Source organism: Phacochoerus africanus, chromosome 2, assembly GCF_016906955.1.
Source record: "Phacochoerus africanus isolate WHEZ1 chromosome 2, ROS_Pafr_v1, whole genome shotgun sequence".
NCBI lineage: Eukaryota > Metazoa > Chordata > Mammalia > Artiodactyla > Suidae > Phacochoerus > Phacochoerus africanus.
In genome coordinates, this window is record NC_062545.1 from 279,800,708 (window position 1) to 279,817,691 (window position 16,984).

The 16,984-nt window shown below is 63.2% G+C and overlaps 1 protein-coding gene across 2 annotated transcripts in view; it reads left to right on the plus strand.

Moving 5' to 3' along the window:
- The first annotated feature begins 530 nt into the window (after positions 1-530).
- CACNA1B (calcium voltage-gated channel subunit alpha1 B) overlaps positions 531-16,984 on the plus strand; it is a 197,585-nt gene continuing 181,131 nt past the window's right edge. For both annotated transcript variants that reach the window (XM_047769115.1, XM_047769117.1), the window contains exons 1-3: positions 531-814; positions 1,773-1,878; positions 5,613-5,752. In XM_047769115.1, coding sequence (XP_047625071.1) covers positions 531-814; positions 1,773-1,878; positions 5,613-5,752 — 530 coding nt within the window. The remainder of the gene's footprint in view (positions 815-1,772; positions 1,879-5,612; positions 5,753-16,984) is intronic.

Below are 16,984 nucleotides of genomic sequence, written 5' to 3' on the forward strand. Positions count from 1 at the left end.
AGCGTCTCGCCTCTGGGGATACCTCCTGGGGCGGGGAAGACGGGGCTCGTTTGTGCAGCTCTTCACGGCCGTCGAGGACTCCCGGCCCCGCCCAGCTCCTGGCCTCCGCCGCCTAGTTCAGCATCTGGCCAGCGCCCGGCCCAGGCCGAGGCGGCACGCCCGGAGGGCGCACGCTCACCACTCCCGCCCAGCCTGGCACGGTCGGGAGGACCCGGGGGCCAGGGCGCAGCCCTGAGGGCCCGAGGCTGGACCCGGCAGAGGGGACAGGGCGGGGGCGGCTGGCTGGGGGCGGGGCGGGCGGGATCCGGGCGGGCGGGGCGGACGCGGATTGGCTGGGCATCGCCACGTGACGTGCCCCTTATAGGGCGTGGTGCGGGCGGCGGAGTCGGGTGCGGCGGCAGCCAGCCGGGCGAGGTCCGGTGTGGTCCCGCGGCTCAGCGGCTGCTCCTCTCTGAGCGCCAGGCGCGTCCCGCGCCTTCCCATCCCCGCGGAGCCGCTGGGCCCAGGGATGCGCGCAGCGCCCGGGAACCATGGTCCGCTTCGGGGACGAGCTGGGCGGCCGCTATGGGGGCGCCGGCGGCGGCGAGCGGGCCCGGGGCGGCGGGGCCAGCGGGGCGGGCGGCCCCGGCCCGGGGGGTCTGCAGCCGGGCCAGAGGGTCCTCTACAAGCAGTCGATCGCGCAGCGCGCGCGGACCATGGCGCTCTACAACCCCATCCCGGTCAAGCAGAACTGCTTCACCGTCAACCGCTCGCTCTTCGTCTTCAGCGAGGACAACGTCGTCCGCAAATACGCCAAGCGCATCACCGAGTGGCCATATCCTGCCGGGGGCTGGGCCGGGCGGGGGCTGGGGCCGCCCGAGGTCGCGGGGACAGGGACCGGCTCGGCGCGCGGCGTCCACGCCCCGCCGGGTCTGGGAGGGGCGGCCTGGGCGGGGGGCTGGGGCGGGGGCCGGTCGCGAGCGGCGCCCAGTGGCCATCTTTCCCGGGGTTGGAGGAGGGTGCGCCCTGGGGAGAGGCGCATCGGGTCGTCGCGGCGAGGAGGGGGCGGGGCGGCGCTCTGGGCTCTCTCCGCGCGCGGCGTGTGCGTGTTTGTGTGTGTGTGTGTGTGTGTGTGTGGTCGTGGCGGCGGCTGCTGCGGGAGCGGGGTGGACGCTGGGCGGAGCCCCCTGCCCCTGGGCTCGTCCCTTCGCTCAGCCCGTCTGGGTGCAGAGCGCGCGGCCAGCCTGGAGGGCACCCGAGGGCGAATCGGTGTCTGTGTAGGTGTGAGCACCCGGGGGACGCGAGCCCGTGCGCGCGCCCGGCTGCAGGTGCCTGCGTGTGAGCGGGCATTGCATGAACCCGGTGCTGCGCGTGCGTGCGTTTGGGACTCTCGGTACATGTATGTTCACGTGCCTGTGTAGGTACATGTGGCTACGTGTGTCGGTAGGTAGGAGTGTGCGCCTGCGCGCGGTCCTTCCTTCAGCCTCGAGCTGGGGGCGCTCAGCCCCCTCCCTCGGGGCGCGGGAGCCGGGCGGAGCCGCGGAGGAGGCGCTGTCCGCGGTGCTGACGGCCACCGGGACTTGCTGAGCGGCTGGCGGCTGAGACTGCGGAGGCGTCCCTCGCGGCAGCCCGGGAGGATGAGGGCGGGAAGGGCGGGGTGGGCTCCGGACCCGGTCCTTCTCAGCCCCTCTGGAGGTGGCCTGGCCAAGGCTGCTGCACTGCGCGCTTTCAGCCTTGGCCTCCTCGGCTCTCCTTCCCTTTGGCGCCTCCTGGGCAGTCCTTAACCCACGCACTCCGTTTGAGTACATGATTCTGGCCACCATCATCGCCAACTGCATCGTGCTGGCCCTGGAGCAGCACCTCCCTGATGGAGACAAGACGCCCATGTCCGAGCGGCTGGTGAGTGCCATGGCGGCGGGCCCCCAGGGCGGGGCGTGGGGTGGCGGCAGCTTGTCTGATTTCAGGACCCTGTGACTGGGCACAGCACCCCGGGGCAGGGTGGTCCTTCAGGGGAGGAAAAGGGGAGACCTGAGCAGCTAACTCATCTCTCAGGGGCTGGGAGGAGTTGAGTGGCCAGCTCAGTCCTTGGTGAGGAAGGTGGCCTGAGAGAGGCCATTTTGGCCAGGGCCACTAGCCACCTCTACACCCAGCCAGTCCACGTGGTGGCTGACCTGACACTCAGAGCCTAGTGACTGAAGACACTCAGAGCCAGAGTGAGGTGTGGAAGGGGTATTCCTGGCGGCCTGGGCTCTGGGGGTCAGGCTTTACGAGTCCGCAGAGCTGTGATCGCCTCGGGGCGCCGCGGTGCGGGCCTGGGTCTAGGAACCGCCAGCCTCTCCTGCAGAGTTGTCTTCTCTGGTCCTACGTGGAATTCCTGCCCTGTGGGGCTACTCCTTCCCAGGCTTTCTTCCCAAACCTCACTAATGGCTTTCACCCACTCCTGCCAGGAACTCTGTAGACCCCCGTAGTGTCCCCTGTTGAAGTACAGGGCCTGTGGGAGCCAGGGTGCCAAGTCAGGGCTTCTGGAGGGGCTAGGCCAGAGGGCAGGGTGGTGCTTGAGGAGGTGAGCCCCATTTCAGGGGTGTCGCCCTAGCCCCCAGCCAACCCTCGTGCCCTGGCCCCTTTGCTTGGGCTTGATGTGGGCTCCCAGGGGCTGGGAAGACTGAGCTTCAGAGCAGAAGGAAGGAAAAGCAGGTGCAGGGATTGGAGAGGGAGCCTGGGGCTTGGCCAGAGAGCTGTCGGCGGTCCTGACGTCCCAGAGGAGAAGCCACTTCTGGACATACTGGGCATCCGGAGGCCACCCTTCCCCACGCCCGGCAAGGTACTGGCTCTGCCCAACTTCTCTCCCTAACTCAGTGGAGATGAGCACTGAGAGGCAGGGCCAGTTCGGTGGTGGGTGTGGGCTGGGAACTCCAGGCCAAGGGGCAGGGAAGGGAGACAGGGTTGGGCTTCCCCGAGTGCCCTCAGCGGGGTGGGCACCACTAGAAGGCAAGGAAGTGATAGCCAGGAGATGGGGGGGTCTCACAGAGCAGTCATTTCTCCAGGCGCGAGGAAGGCCAGGAGGGGTTTCTGTTGTGGGGGTCGGAGGAGGAGGAGTGCGAAGGGCAGCAGCACAGCCCCCACCAGGCACAGGGGTGTAGTCGCTGTGTGTGACTCTTGCCTGGGTGTGGAGCCGGACACGGTCTCTGGCCTTCGCTGGGCCCCAGCTTCCTTCTGGTGTTGTGGGCTCTTGCCTGCTGGGTGCTGGTGTGGGTGGCCACTCTGGAGGCTGGAGAAGGGGGCGGGAGTGAGAGGGGGCCGGGGTTTCAGGCAGGAAGCCTTGAATGCCAAGCCACAGGGCGTGGTCACAGCTCTAAGGAGGGCCAGCGGGGGCGTGGGTGGGTGCAGAGAGGGCGCAGGGGGCAGGGGCGCAGGGTACAAGCAGTCGGGCTCAGGCCCTGTGCCTGCTGGGCAGCAGGCTGGCGTAGGCCAGCCACATGTCTGACCACTTCTGAGCTCCTGCCTCTCAGGCGAGGACGGGTTCGCTTTGTGGTGGCATGAGGGGGTCTGTCCGCTTCTTGGGGTTGGGGCCTGAGCTACTGGGAGAAGGAGCAGAATCCACCCCCCGTGGAGGCCCGAGCAGCCCTCACGTGATCCCAGTCCTGAGGCTTAGGTCTGGAGGCCTCTAGGATGGCTCTGGCCTGGAGGTTGGTGCAGCTGCCGGCGGCTGAGGGGGGCTGTGTGGGGCAGGAACGACTGGGGGGCCTCCACAGCTTCCTGTCTCCGGGGACTCCCCCTCCCACCCGCCCATCAGCTTGCCTTGTGGCTTTCAGCTGGGCCCTTGCTTGAAGTCTCACCCCTCCCCCAACCCTGCCTTCAGGCCAGAGTGGTCAGGGGTGGGGCTGGGGGGGGGAAGAGCTCTGAGGGGAGGGCTCTGGGGAAGGGCTCCGCCCCATCTCCTGCTCCGGGCCTGTTCTTCTTCTGTCTTTCTAGAGGTTTCTGTGAACATGTACTTACCGGGCCCAGCTGTTAACCCAGGCAGGTGGTCAGCAGCCTCTTTTCTCCAACTAAAGCAGACTGATCCTCCGGGGCTGATCCTTGTCCTGAGTCAGCATTGGGGGGTAGGATGGGGGGGGCTGGGCCCTGATGGACGCTCTAACTGCCTGGGCCCCCGGGGGCGGCGGCTTCTGCCACACGCTGCTGCCTGTGGGCTGTGGGCCTGGGGCCAGGCTGAGGCTGCACCAGGTCGGATAGGAGAGTCCTGGAGGGCCAGGCTTCTTGGGGAGGAAGGCACAGGCTGCTGGTCCTGGGTGCGAACTGGCAGCATCCACAGGGAGCCACCCCTGCCCTGCAGCCCCGGTGGCCAGTCCCCAGACCCTGCAGCCTGATCCCTCTCTGGCAGAGCCGCCTCTGAGGGGGCGAGTCCTCCTGTGGTTCTTGGAGTCTGGGGGCAGCAGCCTGGGAGTGCAGTGTCTGTGGTCTGTCCCCAGGCTGTTTCCCTTGCTGACCACCCCCGTGTCCCCTTGGTCCACCTCCTGGGACTCACCAGCCCAGAGGCTCTGTCTGCCCCCCGCCCCCAGCGTGCCATGCGTGTGTCCCCCCTGGGTCCAGGTGCGCACAGCCCATCCCCACCTGGCTCAGCACCAGAGGGACTTGGCCCTGTCGGTTCTCTGTCAGCTGGTTAAGGAGACGCAGCCCGAGGTGCAGGAAAGGAGCAGCATCTGTCTGGCCCGTTCTTTTTGCTCACAGTGCTCCCTCCACCTGGAATTCCTTTCCTGGCTGCCTAGCTGGATGCCTCACTCCCCAGAGGCTCTCCGAGGCCAGCCCTACTTGCTTCTACCGAGATGGATGTGCTTTTCTTTTCTTTTGGTCTTTTTAGGGCTGCACCTGTAGCATATGGAGGTTCCCAGGCTAGGGGTCGAATTGGAGCTGTAGCCGCCAGCCTACACCTCAGCCACGGCAACGCAGAATCCCAACCGTGTCTGTGACCTACGCCCCAGCTCACGGCAACGCCGGATCCTTAACCCTCTGAGCAAGGCCAGGGATCGAACCCGCAACCTCAGGGTTCCTAGCCGGATTCGTTAACCGCTGCCCCACGACGGAAACTCCCAGGACGTGTTTTGATTATGCAGAAGATGTGTGTTGAGTGAGCCAGGGGGTCCTGGGTTGTGCTCTAGGGAGTTGGCACTACCCAGGCAGGGGTTAGAGCCCAGGGTCAGACCCAGGTCACCTGCGGGTTGCAATCTGGCTCGATTTCAACAAGCTGTGAGTCTCTAGCCCAGTTCCTTGACCTCCCTGTGCCTCAGTTGCCTTTGGATGGGGAGACAGTGGTGCTTAATGGGCACGGGGCCATAAGCAGCACCACGCTGGCTACGGCAGGGAAGCGCGCGGATGCCGTTGTCATCACGGCTGCTTCCCCTGCTGCAGGGCTTCTGGGAACCGAAGCCCTGCCCTGTTGCGATTGGATGTTGCCGGCCATGGCGACAGGGCCCCAGGCCCCTTAGGGGAACTCGGCAGAGAGCAAAGAGGCCCGGGAGGGAAGCGCCAGAGTCCGTGGGTGTCATGGCCGGGTCAGGTTCGGAGCTGGGGGCGTGTGGGGTCCCCGGCTGCCGCGCCCTGGGCTGTGGTGACTCTTGCTCTGTGCTCCTCCTCAGGACGACACGGAGCCCTATTTCATCGGCATTTTCTGCTTCGAGGCCGGGATCAAGATCATCGCGCTGGGCTTCGTCCTGCACAAGGGTTCCTACCTGCGGAACGGCTGGAACGTCATGGACTTTGTGGTGGTCCTCACAGGGTGGGTGCCGGGCCCAGGGTGCCCTGTGCGTGGGCGGGGCAGACGGCGGTGTCCCTGCCGGCGGCCCTGACTGCACAGTGGCCCTTCAGGGTAGGTGCTGGTGGGATGGGCGGCCTTTCTCCCCAGGAAGTGCCTGGGCTGTGGTCTTCGCTGAGGGCCCTTGGCGCTGCTCGGTCCTAGGGCGCGGCTCGCGTGCAGAGCCGCTGGTGCTCAGGGCCCCAGGGCTGGTGGCGTGGGGCGGGGGTGGGGCCTGGGCTCCAACCTTGCCTCGGTCGACCCGTGATCTGGGGGCGCCTCTGTGCACCGAGTCTCCTGCCTGAAGGCTTTGCCTCCCCCACCCTGTCCTTCTCACGTAGGCCCTATTAACTGCCAGCTTGTGGCTCCCAAACAACCCAGAGTTCCAGAAGGTCCACGTGGGGTGGGCTGGGGTGGACTGTGGGCGGAACACGCTGCTCTTTGTCACGGGGCCCAGCCTTCGGTGCCGCAGCCCTTCCGTGTGCGTGACGGGTCCTTCAGGGCATCTGCCCTGTTTCTCTGGCCAGTGGGCTGAGGCTGGCGCTGAGCATCTCTGGGGGGGCGAGGATCTGGGGAGTTTGCTCCACCGACTCCGTTTGCACAGCCCACGTCCCAGAGGCGCTGTGCCGGGAGACCGTGGGCCTCCGCCTGGGGCCTGGGGCTCTGGGGAGGCTTGGAGCCCCGCTGCGGCCCAGAGCCCTCCTTCCAAGGGAGAGGGGGCTGTGGCCGGGGCCACCACCCTCGTGCTGCTTCTGCGCAGGTGAGGATGTGTGTGGAGGTGGGTTGGGCTGAAGGCAGAGGAGTGAGCAGGGGACAGGGGAGGCCCCAGGACTGGGCCCGCAGCCTCTGCAGGTCCCCGCATGTGAGGGTGACGGCTTGGCTCCTGACTGAGGCCCTTGGGGTGGGTCCCCTGCAGCACCTGCCCTGTCCTGGCGGGCTGCTCCCCTGTCTGCGCCACGTCTGGTGGCTTGGCCCCAGCAGTGCCTGGGCCTGCCTGGCATGGGCCAGAATTGAAGTGGCCTTGCCTTCAGAGGGGCCCTCCCCGGAGAGGTGACGGAGGTGCCCGTGGGTCCTGCCTCAGCTTTCTGCTCGGTCTCTGGCCTGTGGCACCAGCGAGTCACGGTCACCAGCTTTGATGGGATGGGTGCCTTGGAAATTGGGTACGAGAGGTTTTCTGGACAGCTCTCTGGTTTGGCTCCATTTCCGTGATGACTGAGAAGGGAAGGGGCTGGGTAGACCTCTGTCAGGAGCTTGCGGTGGGGGCGGCACAGGGGTTCCTACAGGAAGCCCTCTGAGGTCCACGGTGTCGCTGGTGGGGTCTGGGGTAAGCGTGGCCCCCGATGGCAGGGCGCTCCCACGGTCCAGTGGGCACCGTGTGGGCTGTCGAGGAGCGGTAGCGGCTGTTTACACTTCTCTTTCCCTCTGGACGGGAGTCCCTCAGGATGAGAGCGGCGTCTTAGTTTTCAGGGCATCTCCAGAGCCTAGCCTGGGGCCCCCGGGAGGGCCAGGGAGCGTCTGCCGCAGGAATGGTTGTTGAAGCATCGGGTGCTCTGTGCTCGGCCACATGGGGGCTGGGGGGTGGGGACCCCCACCCCCACCCCCACCCCCACCCCCACCCCCGGGCCCGGCCTCTGGGGCACTGTCCGCGGTGCTGAGCGTTTGGGCTGCTGGAGGCGAGGGGGAGGCACCAGCGCCTCGGTGGGACCCTGGCTCTTCCAACAAGCAAGTTCTGATTCCAGGTCCAGGGAGTCCAGTTGCTCCGTGAGGAGGGTGGCTGCTCTCCTTTGCCTGGTGACCATGCCCCTGGGCTCGAGAGAGAACAGGCCGGGCCACCTTCCTGGAGGCCCAGCAGGAGGCACCCAGGGCCTGAGCTGCCCCGGCGATCCTGCGCTCTGTCCGGCTCCCTCCCCTGTTCATCCACGCCCCTCGCCTCTGCTCACGTGTCGTCCCCTCCGTGTGCCTCTCCCTCCGCACCCTCACTGTCTCTGTCCCCTCCCTGTCTCTCTGTCACCTCCTCTTCCCGTCCCTGTCTCTCCCTGTCTTACTCTCTTGGGCTCTGTCTCTCCATTTCAACCCTTGCTGCCTCTCTGACTTTTTATCCCTCTTCGCCTTCTCTGTCTCTGGGTTTCTCTCCCTCTAGAAGACGTCTCTGTGTCGCTTTTTCTCTCTCATTCTTCGTCTGTTTCTTCCTCTTCACCTGTTCTGTGTCTCTCGTCTGGGTTATGGAGTCTCTGCAGGAGGAGGGCTGAGAGTTGGCACCGACCGTTTCCAGGCTCCTTCTCTCTGCACTTCATCCCCAGAGGTGGTGCTGGGCTGGGAGGGGAGCCCCCATCTGGGGAGGGCCGTCTGTGTCCCAGGGGGCTCACACGCTGCCCAGTCACATGGGAAACCTGCTCTGTTGCTCCTGCTGGCAGCACCCAGGGCCTCGTGAACCTGTGTGTGTGTGGGCACACATGTACCTGTGTGCGTGTGGGTGTGTGCGCGCGCGCCCATGTGTGCATGTGGGCGCATGATGGAGGGAGGCCCTGGACCATTTTGGGGTGAGTGCTGGCCTGTGGGGAGTTCAAGGAGGAATCCTAACTGTAATCCCTCCTGAGCCGAGGCCCCCGTGGGTAGCCAGGAGGGGTGTGATTCCTCATTACTTTGTTGTTTTTAATTAGGGTTTACTTAATTGGTGCTCAGAGGGCTGGAGGCCGTGGCGGGGAGGGGCTGGGGAGGCCCTGTTGCCTGGTGAAACGCGACCCACTCCCAGAGGCCAGCTGGGCTCCCTTCTGGCTTCTGAGGCCGGCATGCTGGTCCTGGGAGGTGCCGGATGGGACCAGGGCCCCACCCTGCATCGGGGAAGCCTCATAGCCTCTTATGCTCACCTGTAAACTAAGCCTGGCACACACTTGGCATTGGGATGGGCCACAGCCTCTAGGCCTGGCCACGGAGCAAGCCGAGGTGCTGTCCTACCTGCCATCCCTGCCTCCTGTCACTCCCCCACCCATTCGTCATTCCTCAGTCCCTCAGTTGTTCACAATTGGTGAGCCTTCTAAATGCTGAGGACACAGCAGCGGACCAGACCCCCAGGCCCCTGCCCTGTGTGCCGTGTTCTTGGGGACCAAACCTCCCCAGGCCTGCTGCTCCCTCAGTGCCTGGCCAGGGCGCGTCTCTACCTGGGCCATTCACTGTGCATCGCGGGGCCTGGGCAGGTGCACAGAGACCACTCCGTGCACGAAAGTGCCGTGCCTTGTTTTCCTGTGTGGCCTGGGAGGCTGGGACGTGGTGTAGGGTGGTCGGAGGGGGCTCAGTCCCACAGTGACTTTGGAAGAAGCAGAGGGGCCATCCAGGCGTTCGGGGAGAGGTCATGGCTGGAGGCTTCAGTGCCAGGACACAGGTGTGTCCAGGGCCTTTAGCGCGCGAGCCCAGTCGGGGTCCTGTAGGGAGTGGGGACTTCGGAGGAGAAGCCGCCCGTGACGGAGCCCAGACCTGATGTGCTGGGGCTGGCAGTGAGGTGGCTGTGCAGCCAGGCCAGTGACGGCGTTTCAGGGGGTCGAGAGCGTGCCCTTCTCACGAAGGAGCAAGAGGAGGATGGACGCGTGGGCGTAGCGTTTGGTAGCGTGCAAGTAAGCGGAGGTTCTTGGGAGCTCGCCGGGGGGCTTCCCGTAGCAATGGGGGGTCTATGCGAAGCACCTGGGGGCAGCCTGTCCACCTTTGAGGGGGTTGCAGCAAAGCTAGGCAGAGACCGGGGCAGTGGCAGGAGGGCGAGGGAGGGACAGCAGGATTTTATGGAGCAGGAGCTGGCGCCTGTGTGCTGAGGGGCATGGTCCGGGTGGCAGGGACCCGCAGACGCCGTGGACAGTGTGCTGCTGGTGTCCGGGGTGGACGAGGGAAGATGGAGCCCAGGGTCTCCAGAGCCCACGCGCGTCTCTCTGGGCCGGCGGGAAACGGGAGGATGGGCTGGGTGGGCGCGGGCGTTGGCAGGTGAGGGGGGGGCTGGCGCAGGCGCTGTCCCCTGACTGTTTCCGCTGGAGCCGAAGCAGGCCCGTCCGTCCCGCCGAGATGTGCGGCAGGAGGCTAGAGGCCGATGAGATGGGGCGACGGGGGTGAGTGACCGAGCGAGTGAGGACCTCCCCGCCCGGACCCCAGCCTCTCACCTCCTCCGCTCCCCTCGCTAGTCACCCACTGGCCATCTGGCTGGCCGTCCGTCCTCTCATTCCCGTGGACGGTGTGTGTCACATGCTCTGGTTGCTGGGGACGAGGCCGTGGACAAGGAGGCCTCCGTCTCCTGGGGAGACAGGCCGTGAGCCGCCCCCGCCAGGCAGGAAGGCAGGCCGGTGCTTAAGTGCAGTGACAGCAGCCAGGGTGGCTTTGAGACGAAGTCCCATTTCACCGGGGTCAGGGAAGGTCCCTAGGAAGCCCTGGGGCAGAGGCGGTCAGCCTGGGAGGAGAGCAGAGGGTGCGGGGCTGACTGCAGGGAGTCCCGGTCTGGTTGATTGTCCACCGGAAGCCTGCCGGCCCCCCATCCCGAGCGTGGAACCCATGTCTCCAGCCTGTCCATAAGGGACCCACACGCGTCTGCCTCGGGGTGCTGTCCCCATGTCACCACCTCCACGCCCCTGGTCCCCTCAGAAGCCCCAGCTCATCCGTTGTCCTGAGGGGTTGCCTGTGGCCGAGAGTTGTGGCAGGGCCAGGGTCCCCCAGACCTGGGATGTCTTCCTGCTGGCAGGGCCCCAGAGTCCCCAGGCCCCGGCGTTCTCGCCTGTCACGGCCCGAGCCTGGAGCTTTCCTCAGGGACAGTGAGACGTGTCCCAGCTCAGGGAGGTGGCTCCTCAAGGGGACACTTCCAACCACAGCCTCTCCTTTGACTCAGATTAAACTGGGATTTCTTTCCAGGACGTGTAATTAGAGCTCAGGGCCCCTCCCCCGGCTGGGGCTCCTGTGGGAAGAGAAGGGCCTGGCGTTGCCTAGGGCGGGAAATGTGCCTGAGGCGCGGACACAGGCCTGCTCCTGCCGGCCAGGGCCCGGCCGAGGGTGGGTGCAGGGTGCAGGACAGCGCTCTGGGGGGGCCAGGCTGGCACAGGACACGCCCTGGCTGCGGGCATCCAGAAGGTATGGCCAGAGTGAGCAGTGGCCTGTGTCCGAGTGTGGGAGTCAGGGACGCTGTGCCTTGCTGTGGGTGACCCTGTGTCCAAGTTTGAGGTGACGAGAGACACCACGTCTGTGTGACCAGCAGCACTGGGTTTGGCATAGGCTGGTCCTGGCGCCTGTCCAGGCCTGGGCACTAGAGGAGTGTCGTGTTCAGGGCTGGGGCCACATGGGCTCTTCCTCCATCTCATGGCTGTGGTCCTGTCGGCAGGGTCTCTGACTCCTGGTCAGGGTGGGGGTTTGCTGGGGGCGGGGGGGGGGTGTTTCTGACTCCTGGTCGGGATGCGGGTTTGCTGGGGGGGGGGGGTGTTTCTGACTCCTGGTCGGGGGGTGTTGCTGGGGGGTGTCCCTGACTCCTGGTCGGGGGGTGTTGCTGGGGGAGGTGTCTCTGACTCCTGGTCAGGGTGGGGTTTCCTGGGGAGGTGTCTCTGATTCCTGGTCGGGGGCGAGTTTACTGGATTTTCTTTTCTGTCCCTACCTGAGGCTGGGCAGGCTGGGACAGGGAAGGGGCTGAGTTCTGACAAGTGGCTGTTGGACTGGCAGAGGAAGGCTGTTGGGACCCCCATTACTGGGGGTCTGAAGTCGGGGTCCCCTCAGACAGCATCCCGAGGCCTGGCCCTGGGGCTCCGAGGCCTCCTGTACTGTGCCGTTGAGAACTCCATTCCCAGGGTGGGCCAGGGTGCCCCCCGCCAACTGCCCCCCCCATATGACAGTGGCTCCCACTGGGCCTGTTAGTTCCTGGGGACAGGCTGAGGCCCTGCTGCCTGAGGGAACCTGAGAGTGGCGGATGGGGTGGGGTCCGGCCGCCCTGCTCCCCTGCTCCCCTCGCCCTGGGCGCCTGCAGAGGCCTGGCTTCCTTCCCTGCGTGCTCTCTTGCTGTCTCTGCTCCTCGTCTTCCTGTTTTAGGGGAGTGGGATGCCAGACCCAAGCCCCTTCTGGCCCCTGGCCGAGGACCCTGCCCCAGTGTGGCGGGAGAGCCACCTGGTGGTCCTGGGCAGGGCCAGGCTGCCTGCCCTCAGACCGCCGCTCGGCTCCGGTGCTGGGTGCTCTGCTCCCTGCCCCCCCGCAGGATCCCAAGCCTGGTGTGCCTCCGAGGAGTTGGCGGGGTGGGGTGGGGGGCAACTGCTCAGCTGTCCTTGTGCCCTGTGCCTGCTGCAGCTGCAGAGGTCACAGGAGGTCAAGTTCCTGCCTGGGGAAGCGGGACATTCACCTGGATGGTGGACACACCTGCAGCTCCAGGCGCTCCCCCACCCCTGTTTCACACAGTGAGCCCAGAGCTGCAAATTCACACTGAGGTGAGAATGGTTGCTAATGTCTTCTCGTGTTACTAGGCCTGGAGCTAGGCCTGGAGCCGAAGCTAGCGCCTGCCCTGGAGAAGCGGCGGGAGAGCTGGGACTCCCCGGCTGAGCCAGTGGGACCGGGCAGGGCTCCTGTCCACACTGCGCGTTCCCACAGCCCGTGGGCTGTTTCTCAGCCCGTCTGCAGTCAGAAGGGCCTGGGACTTGCGGAGTCCCTGCAGGCCACAGGTGACAGGCCCCTGAGGTGTCCTGTTCTCACTGTGGCTCCACTGTGCACCTCCTTCCTCCAGGCCTCAGTCTTCTCCCTGGGGAGGCCCCTCCGGGAGCCCCCGTCCCTCCAGCCAGTGGCACCCACTCCTCTCCCCAGAGAACAGGAGCCCGAGGCCCTGTCCATCCGCACACCCCTCCACCCGGCTGGCCCGTGGGCCCCTCTCTCGCCCCTAGGCCTTCGCTCCAGGCTGTGGTAGAGGGCCAGCCGGGGCTGGGGGAGCGAGGCCTCTTCCTGCCGTGAGGCCTGCCTTCTCCACATCTGGGTGCAGGAGGTCTGGTGCCTTTCTGTTCTGGGGACACCAGTCCTGCTACCTTCAAGCCCACGTCTAGGACCTGGCTTAACCACGCACCCCCCGAGAGCCCCATCGCCAAATGCAGTCCCTTTGGGGGTCACAGCTTCAACACAGGAATTGAGGGGGACACTGCTGAGTCCAGGATAGGCTGTGCCCAGACCCCAGGCTCCTCTGGAAGCGCGTCTCTCTGGTGCCATCACTGTGGTGCCCCAGTTCCCAGTGGCACACATGTTGTGGGTTTGAAATCCAGCCAGGAGAGCTCAGAGCCGTTTCTGTCCCCCTGGAGACAGGGTGCCGTGGCCCTGGGTCCCGGACACGCGTGTGGCTCCCGTGCCGTGGCTGGTGCCTTGCGGGCCCTGCTTAAATGTCTGCAGAACCAGCAACCTCCTCCCTCCCCTCGCCTCCGACTCAGGTCCTTTCTCACTCCTCCTCGTCGTCCGTCCCCTGGGCCTGCAGGAGCCTGGGTGCTAAGGGCGGGCTACCACCAAGCCCACCAAGCGCAACCACCAAGCGCTAAGGGTGGGCTGAAGGCCCCTCCCTGCCCTAGGACCCTCTCCAGCCTTGGACCGGGACGGGGGCGGGGGGTGGGGTGGGGGGAGCGCTGCTGAGACCCCGGGAGGTAGGGGCTGCCCTGGGCGTGGTGCAGCCTCCCGTCTGCCCCTGGGAGTTTCCGAGGAAGCCTCTGCCTGCAGACCCCTTCCGCACCTGCTGTCTCGGGCCTGGTTCTGAGGGTGTCATGTCAGGGACGAGACAGGCAGCAAGGGAGCCCTTCCTTCCCAGCAGTCCTGGGGCCCCGTGTTTTCCTGGGGTACAGTCTGAGGCCCACAAGCCTGCCACACAGAGTGACGCAAGGACACAGCACAGGCACGTGTGGCCTGGCAGGGCGGCCTGGCTGTCCTCCAGCCCTGCCCCTGCCCGTGTGGCCTGGGTTTGGTCTGAAGGCAGAGCCCGTCGTCGAGTCTTTCACCAGAGCTGGTGGGAAGAAGACGTAGGCAGTGGGGCTCCTGAGACAGAAAAAGGTAAGTGAAGAGCAGAAGCCGCCTCTCTCGGCAGTTTCCTCTGTGCTGGCTGCTCGTCTGGTGTGAGACTCCTACAACCATCCTGGCGAGATGCCGTTACTGACATCGCCTCGTAGAAAATTAAGTTTTTCTTTGAGCTAATTGCGACCCTCGACGTGCAGAGAGGCCACCGAGGGGCGGCGTCCTGTGACGCTGCGGCCGTTTCGCCAGCAGGATGTAGACCCTCAAGACAGAAGAACCCCAGCCCCGCTGGCGCCCCCCCCCCGTCCGTGTCTGCCCCCGCCTCCTCCAGCCCCACTGTTCCTGGAGCCCGGCCACCCGCCACCCAGTCGCCGTGGCCGTAACTGGGTCGTATCGGGAACGTTGTGTAAATGGAATCACGCCTTCTGGGACTGGCTTTGTTCCCTCGGGCTGGTTCCCTGAAATGATTGACTCCTGCTCACGGGCCCTGGGTTGGTTTCTCCTCACTGCCCGTAGCCTCTCTCACCATCACCCGCTGAAGACGCGTGGGTTGTTTGCAGTTTTTGGCACCACGGGCCGCTCTGCCCATCCGTGCCCAGCTTTTGCGTGAACATCCATTTCCATTCCTCTGGGATAAGTGCCCGGGAGTGCAGTTACACGGCCGTTCTGCAGTTGCATGTTTCGTCTTTGAAGAAACGCCCAAACTGCCATCCGGCACGGCTGAGCCATTTCACACCTCGAACCCTCCCTTCAGCACCGCGAGAAGATCTCGTTTCTCCCCATCCTCTCCAGCCTGTGGTGTGGTCACTTTTTCATCTGAGCTCATCTGAGAGGCGTGCAGTAGTATTTCGTGGTGGTTTTGGCTTGCGTTCCGCTAATGGCCTGTGCGGTTAGAATCGTCTCATGGACGCACCTGCCGTCTGGGTCTCCATTTTGGTGAAACGTCCCTGCATATGTTCTGCTCAAGTTGCAGTTGGATTGTTGGATACTAGCCAATTCTCTCCCAATTTGTAGCTAATTTTTTCATCCTTATAACAGAGACTTTTGCAGAGCAAAAGTTTTAAATCTTAATGAAGAAGTCTAACTTTTCGGTTTTTCTTCTCGCGGACGGGGCGTGTGGTTTTGGGAGCTGTTTGGCAGACCTCGGTCGTGAAGATTTTCTCCTGTTTCTTTCCCCCTGAAAGTTGTATTGTTTGATGTTTTACTGAAAGTCTGTGCTCTATTTTGAGTTAGTTTTGTCTCTGGAGTGAGGTTTGGCTTGAGGTTCTTTTCTTTGATGTTCTCCCTGCATGCGGCTCTCCAGTTGCTCTGGCTCCACTTGTTGAAAGGGCTTATTTCCTCTGTCGAATTTTGTACCTTCATCAAAAATCCACGTGTGTGAGACCCACTGCTGCGCATGGCTCTGCGTGTCCATCCCTCCACCGGCTTCACACTGTCTTGATTACTGTAACTATTTAAGTCTTGAAATTGGGCAACTCATTTCTTCCACTTTCTTTTTTTTTTTTTTAAAAACTGTTTTAGCTATTCTAGTTTCTTTGCAACCATAAAAATTTTGGAATAATCGTGTCAGTGTAGACACAAACTCTTGGTAGGAGTTGTATAAAGTCTGTATGTTAATTTGCAAAAGATATTTGTAATAGTTCCTGTGTCGCGTCTTCTGATCTGCGAACACGGTGTGTCTCCCTGTTTGTGTAGACCTGATTTGATTTCTTTCATAAGCATTTTGTAGTTTTTAGGATTCAGGGCCTTGGCGTGTTTTGTTAGATTTACATCTAAGTTTTTCTTTCTTTCGTGTGAATATAAGTGGTATTATATTTTAAATTTCAGTGTCCACATGTCCAGGACGCAGAAAAACAGTACATTTTTGTATGTTTACTTTAATCCTGCAGCCTTGCTAAATGTACTTTTTAGTTTCAGGAGGGTTTTTTTTTCTTTTTTCTTTTTTTTTTGTCTTTTTGCCATGTCTTGGGCCACTCCTGCGGCACATGGAGGTTCCCAGGCTAGGGGTCTAATCGAAGCTGCAGCCGCCAGCCTACGCCAGAGCCACAGCAACGTGGGATTCCAGCCGCGTCTGTGACTTACACCACAGCTCACGGCAACGCCGGATCCTTAACCCACTGAGCAAGGCCAGGGACCGAACCCGAAACCTCATGGTTCCCAGTCGGATTCGTTAACCACTGCGCCACGACGGGAACTCCCATGGAAACTTTTTCGAGGCAGTGGATACATTTATGACCTTGACTGTGGTGACGATGTCACCACGTGGGTGAATCCGTGTGTCCCTGGGTGATATTCACGGGCACATATCCATTGCCGGACTCGTATTCTCCGTGTTAAATTTATTCAACTCTTCGTGTGTCAGCTTTGCCTCAGTGCAGTGGCGGGGCTTCCACGTGCTGGGATTTGTTCTCATAACTGTTGAGCAGGGGGGCCTGTGGCTTCTGGAGTCACCAGGCCTCAGCATCCTAAAGGGCCTTCTTGTCCTTAAGCTTTCTTGTCAGTTGCCCGTGTGGCCCTGTACCGCTGCTCCTGATTTCTCTGTATACCAGGTGCCCCGAAGAGGACTGGACCGTGCCGCCTTCTGCCTCCTGTCAAAATAACAGGCCCTCTGAGAAAGAAAAAAGGAACCCCTCCCCTAAGCGGTCGCTCCCCCAGCCTGGCAGTCACTGCCTCCCTTTCGTCCTGTGACCCCGTCTGTGCTGGGCCCTTCCTTCAGACGCCGTCGTGCAACGTGGCCCCCTCGGGTCTGGCTTCTTTCATGTGGCGTGATGTTTTTAAGGTTCACCCGTGGGCCGGTTCATCTTTTTTTTCGTTATTTCATGAGCGCCTCATGGTCCTCTGTGTTACTGTCCGTGGTGACCCCAGGGGCCCATCCACCAGTGGCTGTTTCTCTGCTGCTAAACGCAGTAATGGGTCTGTGTGGGGTTGCAGTCTCAGTCGTGAAAGGCCTGCCTTTGTACCTTCGTTTCTTCGTTTTCTGCTGTTTCCATGGCTCAGATTCCCGGAGTGAACTGACTGCGTGTGTTTAGCTCTTTTAGGGCATTTTATTTGGGCAAATTGTTTACATTGCTTGGCATTCCCAGCAGTTCTCCTTAATCACTAGCCTAACGCCAACTCTCCCACCGGATGGTATGTTTCGGAAGCTCTGGATAATTTGCCGAGCGTACAAAGCCTGTCTCACCTCCCATTTCCGTTACTGACGGTTCGGACATGCTCACGTGGTACGGAGTTGTGTTTACGTCTGTG